The sequence below is a fragment of the Leptidea sinapis genome, chromosome 15, assembly GCF_905404315.1.
Source record: "Leptidea sinapis chromosome 15, ilLepSina1.1, whole genome shotgun sequence".
Lineage (NCBI taxonomy): Eukaryota > Metazoa > Arthropoda > Insecta > Lepidoptera > Pieridae > Leptidea > Leptidea sinapis.
The window spans coordinates 14,384,987-14,411,583 of NC_066279.1; the positions used below are offsets into that span (position 1 = coordinate 14,384,987).

At 32.5% G+C, this 26,597-nt stretch overlaps 1 protein-coding gene across 1 annotated transcript; it reads left to right on the forward strand.

Moving 5' to 3' along the window:
• Positions 1-6,787: 6,787 nt before the first annotated feature.
• LOC126968285 (segmentation protein even-skipped-like) lies at positions 6,788-25,195 on the forward strand. The gene is made up of 4 exons (XM_050813183.1): positions 6,788-7,128; positions 20,209-20,272; positions 20,911-21,043; positions 24,499-25,195. Exons 1-4 carry the CDS (start codon positions 6,828-6,830, stop codon positions 24,808-24,810), a joined length of 810 nt encoding a protein of 269 aa, XP_050669140.1. The 5' UTR covers positions 6,788-6,827; the 3' UTR covers positions 24,811-25,195.
• Positions 25,196-26,597: the final 1,402 nt, after the last annotated feature.

The window sequence follows — 26,597 nt, forward strand, 5'->3', positions numbered from 1 at the left end:
AGTTGACCGCATACAACGAAGAGCGACTCCAATTCAAGTCAAACAACGCAACGCCAAAGAACAAGTCATCTCCGGTAGGCTTTGCTGTTTGGCGTTAACCTAGAGATGGGAGTTCTCTTTTGATCTTCTACCGCGTTTATCACTGGGTGCGCTCTTGTTAGGGTAGATAACAGCAGCCGAATCCAACCACCGCATATTACGTCAAAACTCCAGTCGCATCATGGTTAACCTTTGCACAGGATGCCGGCTAGATTATAGAACGGCGCCTATTTTTGCCGTGAAGCAGTACTGTGTAAGCATTACTGTGATTCGTTCTGAAGGGCGCCGTAGCTAGTGAAATTACTGGGCAAATGAGACTTCTTGTCTCAAGGTGACGAGCGCAGTTATAGAGCCGCTCAGAATTTTTTGGTTTTCCAAAAATCCTAAGTGCAATTGCATTGTAGTGGGCAGGACGTAACAATTATCATCAGCTGCACGTCCTGCTTGTCTCGCCCCTTATTATCATAAAAAAAAACGTTTGGCATTCTACAGCCGCGCGTTCTGCGAGAAATTTATTGCCTCGCAAGCTCACTTTGAGGAATCAACTGCGGTTTTCCCGAACCGATACGATTTAGGGACCTACAAGCTGAGAGCATACTCCCAACGTTGAGGCCGAAAATGCATCTCTTGTCCCCTGGTGTTGCTGATATCCATGGGTGAGGTACTTCATCAGTTCCCGTAGCTTTTTTTTATATAAATAAGGAACGAAACGCGCAGGACGTTCAGCGGCTGAATTCTGAGCGGCACTACAATTGCGCTCGTCACCTTGAGACATAAGATGTCTCATTTGCCTAGTAATTTCACTAGCTACGGCGCCCTTAAGACCGAAACACAGTAATGCTTACACATTACTGCTTCACGGCAGAAATAGGCGCCGTTGTAGTACCCATAATCTAGCCGGCTTCCTGTGCAAAGGAGCCTCCCACTGGTGGGCCTCTTCCCCGTTCGCATCCTCTAGTTTTAATTTAGTTTTATTTATTTAGAGCATTGGTAACAAGATCAGCAGCTCAAACCAAAATACAATAAAAGAACAATATTTAAATAAGAACATCTTATAGTGACCATATCATTAATAAAAATCTTTTATATTTTATTCAGGTAAATAGATTGGCTTGGCCATCATATGAAAACAGAATGTATCTTTTTTTTATCAAAACACAACGTAACACACATTAAATTAAATAAGATTGTTTAGTGCGATGGCAAAGTCAATCTATTTATTTAAAACCTAAAAGATTTTTATTATTCGTATGTTAATGTCTTGAGTTTTTCTCTAGTGTTAATCCCGCCAATATTTGTCTTTTAAACACGTGTCGAATTGTTTAAAAGACAAATATTGGTAGAATTTATACTAAAGAAAAACTCAAAACATTTGGATAATTATTATGGATTTCCGCAAAGTGACGTCTACTTCAATAAATTATTGGTGTGGTTATTTATGCAGTTGGTGTATCTTGATAACTGGACCGAAATTGCAAAATATTTTAAATTTGCCTTGCATTTATACACTAAACACTAATTTGTATTCTTATTTGAAGCCTATATGTCTGCTAGAGTTTCATGATCGGTCAGTCAATGAGTGACAAAGTCAAGAAACTTTGACTAGTTTTATAAACAATGTGTTATGTTTTTTTTTAAAGTGATAACCGTCACTTCTAGGATTAATACACAAATAAAATTTGAAAAACAAAATTTTATGAACGATACGGGATTCGAACCCACGACCTCCGACGTTCCGTGCCGACTTTTGTTTTGACTTTAACTAAACTGTGACTCAATAAGTTTTGGAAAATCATAATAATGGAAACCTTTCACAATATGCTAACGGAATATTTGTTTATTTATTAGGGTCAACATACAGTGTTCACAATAGGTACTTATAATATAGTACCTATTAATCTAAGTTAATAGTTATTTCCAACCAAACCAATATGTTCTTTTTTTGAAATTCATACAGATGCCACGCATGGCAGAGCAATAAGAATGTGGCTGTCTGTTAAAACTCTTTGAGCATGAAGGGAATGAAAAAAAATAGGAGTGTTGTTATGAAATTCAGTACAACATTACAACACTCTTTTGGATGATCTAATGGTTATTAGAACATTGGGTGTTTTAATGTTGGCAATAAGCTAACTGTTTCAGAATCTTTAATAGAGGATTTAAAGCATGGGTGTTGATAAAAGTAATTAATGTCACCAGCTCCGTTAACCACGTGTTACATTACATTGTCATAAAATGTTGAATAATGGTGGTGTATAATAGATAAAGTTCATTAAAAATTCTAAGATAAAATAATTAGGTAGCTTAACGGTAATATTTATAGTGTTTTCAATGCAGATACTAACATCTTTTTAAATGATCCCACACTAGAAGCAAAGAAATTTCCCAGCACAATGCTATTTCTTTTTATTCTGTGGCATAGGCTAAAAAACAGGCCTGTAATAACGGCCCTCAGGTGGGGTGAGTTATTAAATATTAATGAAGCGAAATCAAAGGAGCCACCACATAACGTAGAGTGCGACAGAGAGATACAGAACGAGACGGCTATAGCTATACTCCTGAGGGGATATATTTTAATACAGTTATATGACCTAATCATACACCGTTTAGGAGATTTAAATGAAGGGGGCGATATCTAAAGATATGTCCGAAGATATTTCTATAGTAATTTTATTTACATTTAATTACAGTATATATTATGTCATTTTGTTCGATGACATTTTGCCATCTTGTAGGTAACACTATCCCGCTGCTGTACTTGCTGTACTGCTGTATTTTCTGACTTAATATAAAAAAAAGTGATAAGAAGTGTTGGGAGTCCTCTATTGAAGTGAACCTGATACTGTCCTAAGAACAAAGAGACCGAAACAGGTGGAAATCTAACGACGGCGAGTTGTCTTCTCACCCCCTTTGTGTGGGCAGAAGGACCTGACCTCTTTACTTGTAGTCCTCGTGTAGCTAAGAATGTGCTTACCTTAGACAGTGTCGATGTAAGTCTAACATAAAAAAAAAGAAGCACTTAATCTCATAAGTTAGAACCTATTTTGTGTTACAGTAATGTTTGTATTATATATTAATCTGAGCTTAAGCAATTTAAAAACATATGTAGAAGCTTGTAATTAGCATTTATTAATCTATCTGTTGTGTAAAATTTGTAAAAATGGCTGTAAGTTTCCCAAATAAAATAAAAAATTACTCTGGCTTCTTAGTTAGAGGTCCCGTGTTAGAATCCTGATAGGTACAAACATTTGTATGATGAGTATTATTGTTTCCCAGTATGGAAACTATGTTTGTTGAAGAACATATATTGCATTAAATATTTAGACTATGTATGTATTATTTATAAGTTTTATATGTCTTGTGTTGGAACGAATCACCGTTTAGTAGTTTAAAAGTTTATTAGTCTCCAATACTGTAACTAAGTATTTGAACTTTTATATACTTAAGAACGTGACAACAGAAATGGGATAGACTGAGATTTTGACGTGAATACTTCTTTAGCGGTGTTGAGCACTTTTCTTGGGGTGGGAATAAAATGTTGAACTCCCGTAAAGACATGTCCTGACATGGCCTGATCGAAAATTCGTAAGACAGTCGATACTATGGATGAAAGATTTATACTTCTAACTTATGGTCGGCTCTTTCTACTTAATGATCATTCGGTCATTAGAACAGTGGGTGAATTGTGATTGCAGAGCCGAAGCACCGCGAGGTCTAGGGATCGAATCTGAGCCGTAAAAATTTTTTAAAATGAAAAGAAAAAAGTTAATGCTCAAGATTTAATTTAATTAAAATAATTTTAGTTTAATTTCAAATATTTTTAAATTAAAATGCGCAACGTTAATGTTCTAGTTTTCACTTCTGCCGGCACTCCCGGAGTGCGACCCGTATTTTTTTATTAGATTATAGGCAAATCTTAAATTAAAATTATTCATTTAATATTTCACTTACCAGAACTCTATTGTTTCGATAGTACGATAGGAATATCGATTAGTTAGAGGAATATTAACCAGAGTTATTTACCTATACACAAGTTTATTTTACTATACTGTAATTTGTATAACTTTGTGAATAGAACAAAAATATTGTTGTATTTGAAGTGAAGTTTGTAGTTTTCATTTCAGTCATGTGGTACTAATGCAAACCGTTAATTTGTTTTGAATTTCTAATAAAACAATAAATTATGGATATATCAAGAAACTCGTGGTGACAGTAGAATATATAACTAAAAATAGAGGAAAGGAGGAGGCACATAAATATAACTACATACATAAAAACTATCATGCTAATCTCCCAGACGATAAGTGCTTACAGACTTCCATTAGCTTTAAATTCAAATTCAACAATTTTTATTCAAAATAGGATTAAAAATCACTCATTGAACGTGAAAATCTACCAAATGTGTGCAACTAACTTTTTTATATTATTAATGTAGGTGCCGGTTAATAGGTTAGTTAAGGTTATTAAATTTTACAATAAAATACCAGATAGTATTTAGATTTGTATTTATTGACTGTAAAATACCAGCATAATAGTACTCACTGAGCACAAATCAAAAAGTATATTAAAATTTCTTTGACAATAAAGGCTTACTATAGACAGATTATATAGAAAATAATATCTAATGCATTGTTCTGGTTTTGCGCAGGCTACCTAAAACTGTATAGTGTTATATTAAGTTGGCTAAGCAATTTTGTTCTTAGATGATTTAAAAGATGGGCTGGGAGTTTCTTTTCACATCTTCTACCCATGTCAAGGTCCCTTTACTAACAGATCAGTTCGTAATGGGATCTTAGACACCGCTTCATGACGTTTACCAAGTGTTGTTGCAATATGTTATATTACTATTACTCCATATGTTAAATAAATATATCTATATTATTATTTTACACTATTTAATATACATTCTGGTCCACATGAGGTCTGCAATGTGGTGCAGTCAATACCACCACAACCACAACATTTTGTTATCATTTACTGTCACCACCTCTTCTTTTACTCTACACTGGTCTCTTATATCTTCTTATCGTGTCATATTTCATTAACAATTTATTCTACTTTAATTCTTCTTCTACCACACCCAACATTCACTACTTACCAAACACAAGCGAATGATTCAACACATCTCGACAAACAGCAAATCACCTGTGTTATAAATGATTATTTTTATCACTTCGACACATGTATCGCCTCTATATGAGGCATCTTCAGAGAGCAGAAATGATTAAAAAAGAGCAGTTCTCTCATAGTAGTAAGTAGTAGATACCTATTCTACAAAATGACGCCTAAATCTATTAATTTTCTGATCACTTAATATCTAGTGATAGTGCCATATCGCTTCATCATTTATAACTAGAGAACGTACATTTATGTTTGCAATATAAATGTATATGTTTATGTATGTTTAAAAATGAATGAACAATAATATTTCAAATTTCAAATAATTCTCTCAATTATTAAAGTATTGTATTCAAAATTTTCACCGTTTATCTTGAGATATATTTCGGGAAGTATCATCGTGTAGTTATGATGTTAAAGATTAAATTCACTGAGAAGCACTTATTTCAAGTCTCTTGTATAAACGCGCGATTTCGTCTACGAGGATTCGGTTATTTATCACACTCTCGGGAACTATTTAAAGGGAAAAGTTAATTTAGTTTATTTAAGGTAAGCTTAAGAAAAGAAATAAACTAGTACCTTAATTAAAAATTCTTCATTTTATACATGACAATTTTTTACTAAATTAATACGTAAAATAAGCACGTTTAAATGTATTGCTTATGTTTTTTATTATTAAATGTTGTAGATACTTTACGTTCTAAAGAAGAAGATATACATTTTGCTAAAAAACACTATACTTGGAACAGTTAAAATATCAGGCTTCTAGGCAATGCAAAAAAAAATCGCGAGTAGGTATTAACTCCATTCTCCATGTGAATGTACAATCCAGTTATCGTTGTACCAAACTCCATTTTTATTTTACTAACTTTGTCTTTATCAAATTCAAATTCAAATATTTTTATTCAAAATCGGATGTGACATCACTTATTAAAAGGCATAAAAGGCATTATTTTCTCAAAATTGATTCCTTTATAATTCTTTTTGAAATTCAAAAAACTACCACCAAAGTCAGCGGCCTTTTTTTTTTCATTGAATAATTATGTTTACAAAGTAATATTGTACAATTTAACTTATTATTTAAAAGCCTGAGGGCGGTCGCTCCATTCCCAATCTGTGGTATCATTAAGAAAGTCATTTATGTTATAGTAACCTTTACCACACAAACGTTTTTTAACAATTCTTTTGAATAACGTATCTTAGGTGATGACCAGACATTTAATCTCTTCCCGTTCTTATTTTACTTCGAGCGTTGGAGAAATAATTATGTTATAACAGAAACAAGTTAATTTCTCAGTCGAAAAACCTTACCCTACCCATAAAAACCTTATGAAAACTTTGACGATAAAATCTTCAAACGATTAAAGACCTTAATTCATTTATAAAGAGCTGAAAATGTACATGTTCCTGAATTGTAACGAAAATTCAAAGAAATTATAGCTTTATTCTAAACTAGTAGAGTTTAAATTTGTTTATTTCAAAATTCAGCCAAGGAACTTTGAGACTTACTGCGTCAAAGCAAAGTTTGTTTTTGAATGACTGTTTTGATATAAAAACTCCCCCACTCAAAAGGCGTGGCCAAAGCTGAACCCCATTCAGCCAAATACAACATCCACACAGTCGAAATCTGGCTTTCAAATAGAGACCGTGTACGTGTGTGAAAAAAAGTGATGGATTCCGAAATCAATAAAACGAAAATCCCTTCGAAAAACTTCTCGATTGAATCGATTGTAGGCATCGAACGCCGATCCCCGGACATCGACATCGAAAACACGATTCAGGATTACGAAGACGATGTGAAAATAAGTGATTCCAAAATGGCATACTACTTCCAGAATAATCGAGTGCCGAATTTCCCATTTTTCATGTATGAAAAACGGGGTGATTTCCAAGGGGAGGAAATGAAACGAGCTAGCCCGGCAAGTGTCAGGAGTGAATTAGACAGCGATAGCGCAGAAGATAGACCACACGGTAAGTTTTTTTTTTCATGAAATTGACTACCATTTATTTATCTTTGCTAAGACATATTATGACAGAAACTTATTTTATCTTTACGTACCAATGATTCCAAAAAAATTAGGCAGGTATTTGAAGAATGGAAATTAATCAATTATTAAAGTATTTTATGGAATTTAAATAAACTTTAAAAAGGGTTCTCAATTCAATTGGTATTTTTTATGTATGTACACCGATTACGCTTAGAGTCTGTCTTACAAGAACGTGAAATAGAGTTTCAAACAGCAATTTTTTCGGAGTCGATTCATTTTTTCCTTTTCCGTTTCTTGGGATCTATATTTTTATTTATTTTTTATTTATTTATTTATTTATTAAGGACAATCAACGGGTTACAACTAATCATTATTAAACTAAACAGAAATGAGGTACTTACATATTATTGTTGTGCCCACTTAGAGATTGCCACAGCTTGCAAAAGAGATACTATTTAGAAGCAGAAGAAAGAGAAGAGGGACATGATATTATAAGATCCAACAAGCTGTAACAGTCAACTAGCTGGTTCTAGTACAATGAACATTAACACAAAATAAGAGCTAAATTAAAAAATAAAATCAAAAATATATTGTTTAAGGCTTTCGTTGGCCTACTTATACTAATACAAAAACTACAGTTAATAACTTTAAAAAAAGCTGTTTAATATATGACAGTAAAAAGCAACGAAATCTTATAGTTAACCTAATTTACCTTATTACAGTCACTAAAAAGAAAAAAAATAAAAAAAATCCTTTAAATAAACCGACTTCTCAGTTTTTAAAGTCGGTTGTTTTAACCGTAGTTTTATTTTGTTTCTCTATTAATTGCAAAACCAAAGAGTAATATAGAACGGCCGTCGGCTGGTCATTAAAATAATAAAGCTCTTGAACAGTATTGTTGCTTTTATTAATAAAAGTAATTTTATAGACAATAATTGGGCAGTGAAGGATCAATATAAAAATCTAAATTATTCACTTTATAAAAACTAGTGTTTTTTTTCTTTAGTTTGAATTTTTTTTATGAAAATAAGGGAGGAGACGAGCACGATGTTCAGCCGATGGTAATTGATACGCGCTGCCCATTACAATGCAGTGCCGTTCAAGATCATTGAAAATCGCAAAAATTCTGAGCGGCACTACAACTGCGCTCGTCACTTTGAGACATTAGATATCAAGTCTCATGTGCCCAGTAATTTCAGTAGCGCCCTTCAGACCGAAACACAACGGCACGGGAGAAATAGGCGCCGTTGTGGTACCCATAATCTAACCGTCGTCCTGTGCAAAGGAGCCTCCCACTGGTAAATGCCGTAACTCGCCTCTCACGACACCCTTGGGCCGGGGACTTCCCTATTCTTTTTATGCCCCGGGGAGGCACAGGGCCTCCATGCATCCTCTGCATAGAGGGCTGTCTGCCACACCTATGGTTAAATTATAAAAACTTTCGTGAGACATTGTATCGTTAGGTAGTTGCTCGCAAACATCTTCGATATAATTTACCAATGGGAGGCTTCTTCCTACAGAATGTCAGCTAAGTGTGAACCATAGCGAAGCCTTTTTTCCTGCCAAGCATTATAATATTCCGATCATATAGACTCCCAGGTGATATATAATTTTAGTTCCATGAAAATGTGGATGGCGGTGATCACTTAACATCAGGTACATACGTTACATACTTTTCCATAAAAAAATCCATAGATTGTTTAATGAAATGCCAAAAAGCAGCAAATTGATTAAAATATGAATCACAATTTAGGATAGCTAATGAATATAGAAATCGGCTGAATCACTTGTATTTGTGGCGGTCCTCCACAGTGCGGTTTTCAAGAAGCTTTCTACCACGTACTACAAAGCTGTGGAATGAGCTTCCTTGAGCGGTGTTTCTGGGACGATGCGACATGGGTACCTTCAAAAAGCGCGAACACCTTCCTTAAAGGCCGGCAACGCTCCTGTGATTCCTCTGGTATTGCAAGAGAATGTGGGTGGCGGTGATCACTTAACACCAGGTGACCTGTACGCTCGTTTGTCCTCCTTTCCATAAAAACAAAACAAAAAAATCGGCTGCTAGAAAATTAATTGATCGGATCTAAAGAAAAGTTAAGTCGTCGAAAAGCAGCAACAGCGGACAATTGTCTAAGACTGAGATGTATACAGCGTACTTAGACTTTGCTCAGACTTTACTTACGTGAAACTAAGCAGAGTGTAAGCTTACCATAATCTCTAATTTCGTTTTTATAGGCATTTGACAGCTGAAACTATGCTGAGCTTAAGCTAAAACTGCCCAATGCAAAATTCAAGTTAGCGTTTTATCACACAGTTTTACGTAAGGTCTGAGAAAAGTCTAAGCAGGCAGCTCTATAGATCTCAGCATAAGTCTAGACTAACTCCAGCTAATTATGTTCTGGAGACGCTTTTTGGAGATGCTTTTACAACAAGATCCCAGAAAACGTTTGTGTGGTAAAGGTTACTATATCTAACATAAATGACTTTCTTAATGATACCACAGATTAGGAATGGAGCGACCGCCCTCAGGCTACTAAATAATAAGTTTCATTGTACAATATTACTTTGTAAACATATTTATTGATGAAAAAAAAAGCCCGCTGAGTTTGTTGCGCCCGTTCTTCTCAGGCCTGAGGCATTTTGGAATGGGTGGTAGTTTTTTTTGACTTTCAATAAGCGATGTCACATCCTATTTTTAATAAAAATATTTGAGTTTGAATTTAGACCGCGTACTTTATTAAAAATAAACTTAAAATTGTTTTTTTTTTCTTTAAACTTTATATACCAAGGCTTTTAAGGGTAATAAAATACTAAAAGGTGCTGTAATTAGTTTATTGCGTAGCGGTATTTTGAGTTGTAACCGACCCTGTGTCTTGCTAGCATGAGTATTTTTTTTTATATTTGGCATCAACAACTAAGTAACAATATTTTGAGCCTAATGGGTAAAATTTTCTTAATCTTTTATTTTAACGTTAACCTTGCAGTAACACTGCTTTAAAAAATATGGTAATCTCACTTTATCTTCTCTATCACTAATAGGAGTAGCAAGTTAACTGTCTCCATTTCTACACTTTTTCTCAACTTAAATCTCAAATAAAAACTTTTTACAAAATCTATCCAATTCCAAACAAAACATTACGACCTATATAAAAAATAATCTAGTAAGCATAAAAACAATTACTAGATATTATTTAAGCAACATTTTGTTGCAGCAAGTTTTTATCAAAAAATACCTAAGTAAATTAAGTTTCTGTATAACTTGTACTGTACTACTTGCGTAGGGTAGGAAATTGTATCTCAAAAGTGTATCTCTATTTATTATTTTTATATAAGTAGTACAACTCACTCACCAAGAATCAATATACTTTGATTTTAAATTGATAAATTATACGTTAAGTTACTGACGTCCAATAATTGGCTTTTCCATAATCAAATTTTGTTACGACAAGGGTTCAATGCAAGTAGAAATATATTCAATACAAAGTTTTGCATTTCTTGTAACATTTCAACTGAGTTTATAAACAAAAGAAATTGCTTAACGCTTTAATTTTGACAAATGATCCCTACATCCTACTGCGAACAGTAGCAATAAGTGGATACTACATTGTTTTATAATAATACAAAGTTTGTCGACGGCCGCCATTTTGTCTCAGCGTGATATTTGTCAAATTTACCGCCAACACAATAGTGTTCATAGACAATGTGTTTTTTTATTTCTTTGCTCAATTATAGAGTGGTGTATTGTGGGTTGGGAATTTCTCTTTTATGGCTACTATTTAGTTGGGTAAATATTTGGTTTTATTGCTTCCATATTTCGTTCAATGCGGTTGTACCAAGAATTGTTTTAAGAAGGTTTCAGTCTTAGTTAATTTGGAGTGAATTTAAACACAACTACTAATAAAAATATCAAGATCGTGTAGTTAATTTTCCGAATCGCCAATCCTTGAATTAAAAATTAAAATTAAACTTATTCTGTAACATGGTGATGATGTAGAGTAGATGTGGAGATGAATATTTAATGAAACAATAGCGAAGGTCACCTGTTAGTAAGTAATCACCAAGAAGAGGGCTGTGTTAATATGTTTACATAAATATTATAATCTCGTGCAAAATCAGAGGAAATGAGAGACCTACCTTCAACATTTTACATACAAACAAACATTATATAGACGATAAAAATGTATGGCTAATAAATGAATGAAAACTGTAAATTGAGGATAAAGCTTACTGAGTTTCTTGCCGGTTCTTCTCAGAACAAGGCCTGGTAGTCTCCTGAACCGATGGCTTCAAAATTGACTTTCATTCAGCGAATAAAGAATTTTCATCTCATTTCTAAATAAATGGTGTCATGTACCTACCGCTATGGTTCCAAATGAATATTGGTAAAAATCTCATATATCTAAGAGGACCTCAAAGTTCTCCGATTCCATTGAGGCCCATTTGTCTTTGTATTTCACAAAAAAAGTATCTTTAAGTCTGCAAGTGATACATCCCATTCGGTATTTAGAAAAGGTCGAAAACGTATTTCTATTTTGTAAAAATAATCGTACAACATATACATATAGAGAACTGCTGGTATATAATAATATAAACTAGGAGTTAGCAATGTAATTACGCGATGTGATTTTAAGTCCCGGTGCGGGCGGTAAGCTCAGTACTGTTGATTAAATTGTAAATGTCTTTCCACATACATTGGTAACTTAATTGATACGTTCTACGAAGGTATATAGGTACATAATCAATGCCCGATAATTATTATTAAGTTTATCTTTTACATTATATGTTATTGAGTTTAGTTTTAATATGAAAATACAATAGATAATAAGGCAATTATCTATTTGTATTGGAATGATCTTTCTTTTCATAAATACTTATAATCTTCTCTAATTATGTACAAGACATACATACTATTACAAAGATGAAAACGTTGATTCTACACGTAGTTGCATGTAATTTTTTAATTATGGTTTGGTAAATCGTTAGAATTTAATGTTACAAACTATTTTTCCACCTTGCATGAAAATATGCCATATAATAATAAATATAGCATTCGGAATTCATTCCTACTGGTATTATACTTGCGGCTTAGTGAATAAAGTGTAGATGGTCCATTTTCTAGACCAATAGGTTCATATCATGCAGAATGTGACGAATAATATATCTGCATTATTCGCCTCTGTGTGAAAAATCTGTTATTTAATAGGCAAAACCTCGAATAAAACTTCATCATAAATCACAATATAAGGCAACTTTATTATTATTTTATCACTTTACGATATGTCTTAAAATTTGCGTAATAAACATACTTACTCAAAACATTAATAAAGTAATACACAAAACAAATACCAAAATGGGACAGATCTATAAAACCGTAATAATTGCACAGCAATGTGTACACACCTTAACAAAGCAGTTAGGTGCCGGTTAAATAAACTCGTAAGGATTCCCTCGTGAGTGAAAGAGACAGAGCTTTCATTGCTCCGCCCTGGCGGTGGGGAGAAAAACGTTCAACCTTATTGGTAGACGCATTATAGATTTTTAGTACAAGGCGTTCCACACTCAAATATCGATAAAGCGTTGACTTTGACAGTTCACATTTTCCGCGCGCGTTCTCAGCTGCCAGTGTTTATTGTCTTTGGTTTATTCTTTTTTAATGGAATCGCTTAGTTTGGTAATGGAACATAAATTAAGGCAATTATCTGTCGACGTAATGTCGAAAGCTCATGTGTATAGTGATATTACTCTTCAGAACACACCCCCTTCTTCTCCAAAGAGTAAAGGTATGTTAATGTATTATATACTTGCTTTGTTTACTTTAGATAATACATTACGTTGTAATTTAAATGTAAAATAATTGATAAGGCAATTATTTGTCTAGATTAAAATATACTTATTTAGTCAACAATTAGTCTTGAACTAGATACCTACAAAGGGGCAGACATTATACATTATGCCTATTATATAATATTCAAGACATTATATTTATATTATACTTTAATCTTTTGTTTTTTTTGCTTATAAATTAAATGTTTCAATTTATAACATTACCCAGATACGCATCTTCTTGAAAATTAAAAGCTGTGGTTCTTATTACACACCAATTAATATACAAATATCATTTACCTTTTTAAATTACATATTTTGTAAATTAATCCCTACTTATTATAAATCTGATTGTAAGTTTGTTTGTTACGCTTTCACGCCTCAGCCACCGATCCAATTTTGATAGAATTTAGTACAGAGATAGATTATATCTTCGAAAAGGATATAGGCTACCTTTTATTGAAAAAAAATGGAGGGGTTGGAATAGGGGGTGAAGGTTGTATGGAAATTCGTCATTATCGAAGATAAAACAAAAAAGAAAGAGCAGTTTGTATGTGTATTATTTGAAAAATATCCTAAAAGATAAAAAAAAGTGCCCAAAGTACCTATTCAATGCGGACGCGGATAAAAGCTACTATGAGTATAAAAAGCTGCGATACCTACTTCCTATTCAATTTTAATTAAAAAATGAAAGCTTGGTTGAACTTTTTGTTTTAAGTAAAAATAATGTAACCCTTCCTATTTAAATAATAATAATACTAATATTTATTCTAATTTTATTAAGACCACGAACAGACGTAAACTTATAATGCCTACTACTCGGCTAAGTCGAGTTAGTAAGTCTTTTGTGGGGCGATGTATATGCATTTACAACAAGATCCCAGAAAATGTTCAAAACAAAAGTATTACGTTATTCAAAAGAATTGTTAAAAAACGTTTGTGTGGTAAAGGTAATACAAATAAACTATATATAACATAAATGACTTTCTTAATGATACCACAGATTGGGAATGGAGTGACCGCCATCAGGCTAATAAATAATAAGTTTAATTATACAATATTACTTTGTAAACATATTTTTTCGATGAAAAAAAAAGCCTGCTGAGTTTGTTGCGCCCGATCTTCTCAGGTCTGAGGCATTCATTAAGGATTGGGTGGTAGTTTTTGACAGTCATAAGTGATGTCTAATCCTATTTTGAATAAAAATATTTGAATTACAGTAACGCGATGCATATCAGTAATATAAATATAACTATCGCCAACTTTAAAAAAAGATTAACATCCAAAATCATCGGCAAAATATTTTCAAAACGGTCCCTAATTAAGTCATAAACAGTTCTGTTGTTTTGACATTTGCCGCTATATTGCAAATCATATTACCACAGGTAAAAGCCAAAAGATTTACTTTTGATCATATTTTGAACTTTAGTTAGTTGAAATAAAGCACATATTAGAAGGATAACGATACTTTAGAATAAATCGCAGTCATTACGATTTTATGACCTCTAAAGATGCCGCTAGCAATAGAAATATTATGCTGTTTGCTGTTATAACTTTATTATTAGTTTTACCGTTATTTAACACAACTTTATTATGTCTATGATAAGAGAAACAACTATCCTTCGTTTTTTTTTAATAACAAATGGCGGCAAATGTTTGTACTTAGACGAAATGCGAAAGTAAAATGAGTTGTTCTCTATTATTTTATGGTGGCTATTAAAGAAATACAGTAATAATAATATTATATTAATCTTAAATTTTTGAGGAGCAAGGCTATCATTGAAAAAGACCTAACCTTTAATTTTCTTAGACCTATATCTTCCTTAAATTGGGTAAAAAATCTTAAGTAAGTTTTAATTATGAATTCCCCGATTGCAATGGAAATTATAACAAAAATAATGAAAACATATAAATAACATAAGCTAGGAAGATAATAGGACTTAAAAAATATACTGCACATAAAATCTGCAGTGGCAAAGAAATAAGCCAGACTTTAATCTGAATAACGTATCGCAATATAAAACGTAACGTTAACTATTAAGCTAACAAATGCCAAATAACATTAATTAGCCCATAAAGGTAAATTACCTTATTAGCAACAGTTGCAGCTGTTACAAATTAATCGGCCAGTATCAAATTGAGCGTCAATCCATTGTCTATGGTCCGAGATGCGCGGGTGGTTCACCGCAATTTGACAGCTCGTCGCCATTTTTAATTACATGTCAATTGTGCGTGACCCTAGCAGAGGGTCGGCGATACTACATCTTGTCAATTGGGCTTAAACTGATTCTGTTTTTATTGCAGTCAACTCCCTGTAGAGATATTTATCTTCATTACATTGTTGCCGACTAGTAGATACGGATTTTATTATGAAAATTGGTTTAGGGGAGCGTGCCGAGGGATGACACCGTATAATTGGCTCTATATTGGATAATTGTTCAGATGTTTCTCTGTCGTTCGTCTAAATTATTTTAACTCCTCCGAGAAATGAATTGATTTGTTTAAAGTTTTATTTTGTCAATTGTTTTATAAGAATATTATAATTGCTATACGACATTGGTTATAGTACTTATAATAATTTTTATTTTTAGTGATGATTGTGAATCTGATCAATTGATCAACATTGTAGCAATTTTACATTTTGAATTATATCGTTATGTTTTAGTGTCAAAGAATGACACCATAAAGAATATTATAAAAATCATTGTAGATAATATATTTTGATGCTACTTTTTGCACTTGGCTGATAAGAAAGTTCTTAAAAACAACTTTCACGTTTTGAACAACAAAAACAGTATTCAATAGTTTTAATAATATCTATTCGGAGAGCTACCGATTTTGATAGGTAAACGTCCAACTCTAACAAGTTTTGTTCCAAAATCAGCTGTAATAATAATTGTGTTTACCGCTCTTAACTCAAATTCTTTTACCGGAACTACAGATAATAAGCGCATTGATAGAGCACGCGTTCTAAATTCAAATCCTATTACCTATCATAGACAATAAACACACATGAACAACGGCAACACAATTAGTGTCGCACGCCGCGTGCGAGGGTCGAGATGGCTTATCGATAATTCCTATTGTTAATACATTGCTATCGGTTACAGCATTACAAGGGCTGTAGCGAGCAAATTGATCGATATTAATTGGACGTTTAAGATAATGTGTGTGTGTGATGCTCAGATTTCTATTTAGATAATTTTGTTATTATATGAGTCAATAAATCAACAAAACTAAATATTGTCACACTAAACGTACTTAAAGAATATGTTCATAAGTGTGTGAATTTATTTGGACTTTAATTTAATTCGATTCGATTACAATTATAATGACAATAGCATTATTATTGTAATCATTGTTGTAATCACTATAATTGTAATAGGTAGCACCATATTATGCCACGGTTCTGACATTGGTTCATTTCTTGGCATCTTCCATGCCATTTACTCTTTCAAAGTATCCTTATTCTTTTACAATATAGTATGTACCATGGCAAATGGTTATCTGACATGTCTTCAACACAGAACTGTATATAAATATGTAGGATGAACAATCATAGGTATATTGATTTCCTCTTTTTTGAGTCACAATCATTTTTTCGTATATGAAGCCATCAAAAGGTTGATCGTTGTTTTATAAATCGTGCCATATCACTTAGCAAGTCGTAGTGTGTTATTCGTGCCATTAGTACGTGAATTCATATTGAATATCGATAATTGGCTGGCAGTTACAACACTGTTTTACATTCTTTAATGAACAGTAAGTGAAATATCATATGCAGGCCTTTGTTCAACAGTACACGTCTTTCGGCTGTTGAGTAAGTAACTTTTTAAGCGTAACAATATAACATTTATCGCCTTTTGTTTTCGATAACTTTGCTGCAAAAAAATCTTAATAACAAGTACTTCTTAATCTGTATTTATTAAAACGAGAATGTTAATAATAAGGCTAATAAATATTTATTGAAATTGAAAGTGTTTTATATTGCGATTATTGTTTGTTTTGTTTGATTAAAAAGACACATTTTTTTTATTTGGAATGAGGGGGTGAATTATGTGGCGGTAATAAATATAAGTATAAATGAAAGCCAATTTTTACAATTTGATAAGAAACTACATGGTCGTCTAAGTAGTTTCAATGATTTGAATCACTCTCTTAACTACTCTATTACAATATACCTAATATGTACTATTCTAATGATTCATAGAAATTCGAAAAGCTTTACATTGATTACTCCATATTTGTATTTAAAATTAACAGCCTTTAAAACGATATTCGTTTCGTAACTTAAAGTTGTTACCACTTAACATAAACAATTTAAATGTGACATTTGAAGTTAGAGTAATCTTTAAAATATGTCAATGGATCGGAAGTACCTACAATAAAGGCCAAAGTAGATTTTATGAATCTATTATTTTTATATAACCAATTATTGGATGGCCACGTGGCTCGCGTTGTGATCGTGTTCCAAAAAATAGATTCACAATCTGATTTGAATCTGAATGATTGGTTGGCCCTATAGGAATTTATTGATTCAGAAAATATTGAAATAACTTTATAAACTACAATTCCTACTTACAATAATACTACTTACTTACTAATAATCTCACCTTCTTTTGAATTTGAATATTTAAATTTGAATCATGTATCACACATTTGACAATCACTAAAGTCTTACCATTCTTTTGACCCTTTTTGTGTACGGAATCTAAAAAAAACCCAACGGAAGCAAACGGAAGCTTGTCGGATCATAGACACATGCCAATAACCCAGCTGGTGATCCATAAAAAAAGTTGAATGAAGGGAAGCGCCTGGCTAGACCATTGCAAATTGACTTTGGAGTGGTTTGTCGCCACCCAGCATGGGAACTCTTCAAGTGGTGTAGACGCCGGCTGACACTAATAAAAAAACCGCATTTGGACTAATACACTTAAAAATCAATAAATATTCCATAATTAGCTTTTTAAACTTAGTGGCTTGTTGAATATTAAATGTTCGCAACACATTGTTTTAAAGATCGTTTCTTTATGAAATATAAATAAAAGTATCCAGAGATGGACTTAGACCTTTGTAAATGGATATAATATCCAAATATGCCTTCCTAACTAGCCGACGTTCGTTAAGAACTTAACTGTTAATTACAACTTTTAGTTTCTATCTTCAAATGACCTGAACCGGAAATACGAAACAACTTAATCATAACCATAGACAATAGACGTTGAAAGCGTCATTTCAGTCAATGTCAATACCGGCCTTTTTAAATTTCGAACCACTTCAACTAATCAGATCGGTAAAGTCTCTCTTGCTTTTATACAGCCGCATCGGTTTCTTTGAGGTCTTAAGCGCCGAAAACGTATGGGAAAATATTTAATTAAACAATAGGTTATTTGAGTTTGTTTTGTGTTAATGTATTCCTTTTGAAAGCTTGCGAGCAATTAGCACCTACCGGCTACTGGTAGCGAACGAAAGCCACTTTTATGATAAGTCAATTGTGAATTCAGTTGGTCATTAGTTACTTTAGGGTCGATACTTTCGTGTTGTAAAAGTCTTATTAAAACGTTAGTCATAATGATGCCACAGTAATGATGAAATCAAATGTGAAATATTTAAATTATAATAATGTTTTTTTTATTTATTTTTTTATTATTAATTGTCTTAAAATTCAACAGCTTTCAGCCATTTTATTAATGTACAATATAATAATAATGTCATCATTTACGACAAGTATATTTTTGTTTTCAAATATAAATACATTGCACTCTTTTGCACAAAGTATCTTGCCGCAAACTAGGCATAACTAGTGCTATGGGTTGCAAGACAACGATAATAATAATAAATATATAATACGACATACTTACACTAAATATTATATCATTATTTTATGTTTTTTATTTTCGCCATATTTAGTGGGTCCTCATAACATATGATGGTTATGAAAAAAATTAGGAACCAAAAATAAGTACTTAGAGAACATAGCGAGTTTCCGTCAAATTAAAGATTCCGGGTGTCCCAAGTGAAAGTATGCGATTAAATTGGGCACTTTTGAGGCCCTTATTAATACAAGACCTGGGGCTTGTTATATCCATAATTTGTATTTAAATTGTTTAATCTAAGGATTAAATAATTAATATGCTAAAAATGTTACCTTGAAATGCTATAGATGTTTTTCTAATTGACATGTTTATAGCGGAAATACATGAACAAGTCAAATATAAATAAAACCTTCTATTCTATTCTATTCTTCCTACTGTGGCTTCTGTGGAAGAAAATAAGACCTTCTTGTTAAGATTATTTATCTGACGTCTGTCACTGTCAAAGTACGGATTATTCTATGTTAAATACAGATAATGAAAGATGCATTTGTACAAGTAGCTAATGTCTAGACATAAGGCAGTAATTAAGATAGTCTGCTGTTTTATAAAGCGCCGCCTTAAGTACTACTTATAACCCTTTGCGAGTTAAGAGGGCCAAATGGTGGCGTGTTATACATTAGTGTTATTAATTGCTTTCAATTTTATGTTATAATTTAATTATTATCTAAAATATGGACGCTACTGGTACTTTTTAGGGTTCTTTAGACGATTCAGCAAATACCCAGGTTTCAATATTTAGGTAATACCTACTCATTGCTGTCCGAGATTAGTTTTACTTTGAGCATTTGACCGATTTACGGTCGTTCCCAATATTCAGTCTATCTCCAGTTGTGGCCTACTTGAGATAAAAATCGTAACCTTCGTTGACTTTTCTGTCCCAATAAACTTATCGATGGTAACTCACCTTATCCGTACACGCGGTCTGTCAATGGGAAGACGTATAGCTTACCAGCGATAGAAGTTTGTATGGAAAGTGCAATTCACGCGTCCCAATATAAAGCGATAAGAATGACTTATCGGGTATATTGGGACAGCTAATTACTGACAGTAGAAGGTAGTAATTTATCTCTATCTGTAGATAGTATATTGGGAACGGCAGTTACAGACTGTGGCCGAAAAGGCCTTTAAATAGCATAGCGAGCATGTTGAATGTAAAATTATTCAAAATACTTCTACATATTATTTACTAATGTCAAACAATCGGTGCCCTTGGAAATTATAATAACAAACGAATGTGATATCAATGCTTAGATACATTATAAATAGTTACAGAAAGAGATTGAACCTGTATTTTGATTTATCTTTAGACCGTATCCATGCCATGTTTATCTTCAATGTTAGTATAATAATATTTTTTGTTACAGAATCCTTGAGTCCACAATCAGAACAGATTACAAATTCGAGCTCAGCTCCGGATCCTAACATCAGGTAATTTCTAATAATTTAAAAGCACAATATTTCACAACAAAACACTCCATTGACTCGTGTCTCCCAGAGGGTTACTCAGAGACTACAGAGTTTACGATATTTAAGAAGCGTTCTACTTCTACATTTTCTGGGTCTGCCGAGCTTAAGGACATTACTTCAGAAATTTTAAAGTACTGTAGACGTGGCTATATCGCGTGGGAATTGATATCTATGTTTAACTCCTTTACGTAAGCGCTATTTAAATTTGTGATAGTAAAAATAAATTCAACGACTTTTTGTAAATTCTTAAAAAAAATAGGAGCTATTGTACCTTACCAAACTAAATATTAACATCATATTTTATGTGGTGTTTTGTATGAAACGTAAAAAACATAACAAAACTTTTCTCTTTTTTTGTAGAGAAAATTTATTTTAATGTTTGTGCTTGTCTTCGTAATAAAGCATAATATCAAAATCTAAATCTATAAGCCATACATAGTATTATCATGATAAATAATTAAAAAATAAATGACTTTTTTTTATTTATTCCGTTAACGAAATAGTGGTAGATATCTTTGAATTTTGCGACGAATAAAAATATTAAACAATAAATCAGGTCTAATAATGAAACCGTACTAATAATTAATATATGTCCTCAGGAGGTACAGAACTGCATTCACAAGAGAACAGTTGGCGCGTTTAGAGAAAGAGTTCATGAAAGAGAACTATGTCTCCAGACCAAGAAGGTGTGAGCTAGCTGCTCAGTTACAACTACCAGAGTCTACAATCAAAGTAAGTCACCATATTATTATTATTTAGATACAGAAAAATAAATAAGTTGAAAGAGCAAGTTGGCTAAAATACTCGCCGCTACCCAAAAATCGTTAGGTATGTGGCAATGATTGACCATAGACAACAATTATCACGAGCAAACTGATGACATTTCAATTGTGTTCTACCCACATATGACCTGAATGTATGGCCTTTTGTCAATTATAGGCCTGAAGTGATATTGCAATTTGAAAAGAAAAATTAACGTAGGCGTTTTTAATGTTTCACAAATTCTATTTAACACCTAAAATGCAGAAATTGTTTGTGTACCGTGATACCTATTTGAGGGCAAAAGTACGTGTTGAGTAATACATATGCCGGTGTATATCATGTGATATTGTCGATAGATTTCTTATAGCTTATAGCCTCTTGAGAGTTTTAATGGTATTTCTTGGATCAATTGTAAAAATACACACCCTTAATGTGGGGCTGAAATATTATTCATAATTAAAAAAAAAAATATCAAATTATTCGTCAAAGAAAGATCAAGACCTGAAAAAAATTAAAAAAGTAAAACAACATTTCAAGTATAACAGGAAGCCGCGTATAGGTTCGTTAAAATTATCTGATGATAAAATCAATTAATCCTCTATATACTTAAATGTTACAACACATTATTCATAGATATGAGAGTAGTTACTATTATATTACCTACTATATGGAGTTGCAGATAATAATGGGTTCAAACATAGATTTTATATTACAAAAGAACGAACTGCTTTATAATCAAATTTATCGAGATGCTATAAAATCTAGTATTAATAAGTCTATATGGAAATTATTACCTATTAATATAAAATACTTATATTTTATATATCAGTTACGCTATAATATAGTTTAAAACAAATAACCGTTCAAGTGACGTAGACATGAAACGTAGCGGATAGTCACAAATTGAGGAGAGTTTCGAAACAATTTATCACATTTGTACCGTGTTTTCTGCGAATTAGCGATCGTTTACCAACGTTCTTGATGGAAAATTATTGTAGCTCTAATTGACGTATCATACATTGAAACGTTTTCATTATTGTATAATTATGTGTGCTGGTTTTGAGCAGATTCATTTTGCAACCTAAAGTTATGTTTGTAACAGCTGGTGTTATAAAAATAGTTCATTTTAATGTCTAGAAATATTAGTATGACAAATGTCAGTCTCACATCAGTTTTAAAATAACATAAATCTATCCCGAACTTTAACATACTTATATATTTCATTATTAAATTGTATTGTGTATTTTATTAACAGCGCTAAAAGATAGACGTTCTAAGAAACTAAATATTATATTAATAATATTGTTTTTCAATTGGTGAAAAAGTTATGTCATCGCGTATGACAATGTACCTACACTTATTGACTTTGAAACTATGTATTCTATTTTTAATTCCACACAAAAATCTGACAAGATCATATTTATTGTAATCTATTTTATTACAATACGCCAATCTACACCTCAATGACACAATAATTATCACGACCGAATTCCGATTATACACACGCTTTATGGCCACAAACTTTACACTCCCGTTAATTTGTACAAAAGTGCCGCCATGTTCAGTAGCTTTACAATGTTAATAAAGATTAATTCGAAAAAGAAACTCTATTATAAAGTCAAATGATGGACAGATGTTTTATGGCGAGATTATACCAATTAACTGAGCGCGCTATTTGTTTATGGCGCTCTATAGAGGAATTTTCGTTTAAGAGTTTGTTTAAAATGGAATTACATATGCTAAGACTAAACCCAAAACACACTTCAAATATCTACTTAGCTACTCCGTTATGGTCAACTGAATATACAGTTTGAGCTAAATTATAAGTAAACTCTCAATGAGACCTAAAATTTCAGTTTAACACCAGCATAAAAAGGATTTTATGTCTGTAAGTATATTTTAGCACAACTCGGCTGAACATTTTATTACCTTTTCCCAACAGTAGAAAGCAATAATCTTGTCTATGATGCAACTGAAAGCCCGCCATTTTCCGCGCGCAAATAACAAAATGGCCGCTAATGGACGCGTCATTGTTGCTTTCAAATCTTAAAATATCTTATAGGAGTTCAAACATAAAGGGCTTTGTGTATTTGTTTTGTGGCGCATAATATCCACGTTAAAGGCTTTTAGTAATATTTTAACGTTTTAATATGCGTGTGTTTAATTAGAGGATACGTGTGAAACGTATAATTATTAACTTGAAAATCTTGAATTCAAATAAAAGTGATAATCCATTACATGTTTATTACTGTTTTATTGCTTTGAGTGTGCGTTTCATTCCGTTTTATAGGAGCAATGTGTTTTAATTATTATGATTGTATAATTATTGAAGCCACTACCGTTTCTGGTTTGGATGAGGAAAATATTTTTTTTAAATATTATCTCGTGCCTCTAGACAACTTCGCGCTTTAATACCGAACTTCATGAAACGGTTTTCTTCGTCTGTGTTTTGATGATCCGCCAATTATGAAACAATTTTAATGAATTTGTATACAGATGAGTGGTTTTGATCAATTTAATGTTAGCGTATTTATTTCTAGAATAGACGTCATGTTATGGATTTAGGAGGTCGAAATTTCATGTATTTTGATAATTTTGTTATCTTCCAACTGATTTGAACTAAGTAATTCAAAACCAATTGGAATGAGTTACCTACCTACTTAAGTAGGTAAGTGTATGGTTGCGTTTACTACCTACCTATTCTAGGTCGTACTTTCTATTGGTGGATTTCAGTGACTGATCTTCTCGTACTAAGTGTAAAACATGATCTTTTCATGCAAAATAAGTATTTTTTTATGATACATTCAGAAGACAGTACTTAGCTATTGATTTTACCGATTATAGAAAAAGATGTTATGACTTTTACTTTGAGAACTTATGCAATACTTTCAATTAAAATAATCACGCTTCATTCATAAGTATTTGAACTTTCTCTTATAAGTTAGGTAGGTACAATAAAAAATTATAGGTATATAATATAATTTATGATCATTTGAAGGATCACTCGAATTTTATGTTTAAAACCATGCACGTTTATTTGAATATTTGTGTTTTGCTTATAATTACTGAATAAATCAAGTACATTCCACTTGTTTACTACGTTCAAATTAAATATCGAGTAAAAAATAATATCTACCCCCAGGGTCTTATGAGAATAAAATCGACTGTAGGCGGCCTTAACAGAGCAAAAGGAAAACACGTTAAATTAATAACGGTCTGAATAAGATTCTTTTGCGTTTTATTTAATTCAACTTTTTATCTTAGTTAATAAAAAAGTTTCCTTTTTTATACTCTAAGATAAATATTGATTTATGCCATACTATAAGTCTATGTTTATATAATAGCATATATTTTAGCTTAAAATGTATTATACTTTGATGAAGCAAATATAATTGGACATAACTAACCCTGTCTCTTTCTTACAGGTATGGTTCCAAAACCGAAGAATGAAAGACAAAAGACAGCGCATCGCGGTAGCTTGGCCATACGCGGCTGTTTACAGCGACCCAGCGTTCGCAGCGTCAATCCTTCAAGCCGCTGCCTCATCTGTTGGCTTACCGTATGGATATCCCAGCCCGGCTATGATACCACCTTTCCATAACCCACTACCGACTGGCTACCCATACCCATACCCATATCCACGCTATCCCTACATTCCCCCCACACCACCTTCTCCTGTAAACCCGGAATCATCGTTACGACCATCGTATAACTTCAATTTAAATGTTGATAAATAAGTATATTTAATCTATAGTTCGTCCTCAGACTAATGTTAGAAATAGACCGAGAGCCAGGGACTATAAAGACCTCATATATTTAAATATTCCTCCTATACACATTTTGTATTTTATATTGAAATAAGTACAACTATTTTAGTATGGAGTACTAAATAATGTCGGTAACTATCTTACTAAGTTAAATTACTGATGTTATTTGCTTTTCAACTGTAGCATCGATTATACCAAATGGATGAATCAAAATCCGAATAAATGGAGTTTTTTTTAGTCTGTGGGCGTAGTTAAGGACATTTTAATTTGTAAATAAATAGTATAATGTAACTTATTTAAATATGACCAGTGCTTACTCGAAACTATTATTATATACGTTACATGAAACTTAAAAGACATTTTCATTCCATAGTGTACAAATTTTCTTAGGATTTACGATATTATTATAATAATATAGGTATTATTTTATATTTAGAAAGTAGGTAGAGCAAAGAAAATAACACCTATCAAAAACAACAGTGGATTACTTAAAAGTTGTAAATTGGTTTAACAGTATTACCCACTAGAAGAAATATGAGATATGCTTTTGTAAAAAGATAGTAAATTAACTTGTTGACATTAAATCAAACCATAGACTATCAAAGCTCTATCTGTTCATGTATATACTTAATACTTAAGGTAGTAATTGTACAAATATTATAAACTACCAAAGGATTTGTTATTTATTTAGTGCAATATTTATATTTGTAAAAGATTTCAATGCTCAAATAACCAAAAGAAACGTTGGCATGCAAATATTATGATAATTAAAAATAGAGCATATCGTAGTATTGAAGATAAAGGATGGTATTGTTGATAGCGTCGCTTATATTCACCTCTCGCTCGCACAATTCGTCGTCTATATTCGCACTTGTTGTAATAAATTGCAAAGTATAACAGCATTCATTTAATAAATCTTCGACGCAATTTTTCATCCCATTCTTTATCGCGAGCTGTAGTGTGTATGTTAATGTTTATAGCCGAGTGAATATTCGGGACACTTTTATTTTATTATACCAAATATTTGAGCATTTAATTAAGTGACGGTGGCACACACAGACTTTCTTTTCAGAGGTGCTGAGATTGTAACTTTTTTAGCGCCTTCGCACTACGTCCGATCCGTACCCGTCAATGTACAGTCCGAATTAGACGACGGTAAGAAATCAGATGGCGGACAACTACCATAGAATTAGTTCTACGAATACTTCGGACCGTGTTCCCACGAGTACGGATCGGATTCGGATCGGACGTAGTGCGAAAGCGCTCTTACAGTGAATAATATTGAACTACAAATAACCGTCAAATATCTTAATGAATACTAAAAGTTCGACTTTATGTGGCATGTATTTAAATAACGAAAGTAAATAAATCGCCATCCGTTTTGACATATACTGGACTGAAATTCTATTAAAAATACCCTGTTAGGGCGCTTTCGCACTAGGTCCGATCCGAATCCGATCCGTATCCGTGAAAACACGGTCCGAAGTAGTCGTAGTACTGTTTCTATGGTAGTTGACGCGCTAGATCTGGCTACCGTCATCGGATTTCTTTCCGTCAACCTTTAGAAGTAGTTCTATAGTCGTTTACGCACTAGATCCGGCTTCCGTCATCCGATTTCTTTACATCAACCGATAGAAATGGTTCTACGACTACACCAGACCGTTTTTCACGGGTACGGATCGGATTCGGATCGGATGTAGTGCATTGCTCTAGTATGCATACATATACTAGATGCAGTCACTTTTTTATTGAGAGTA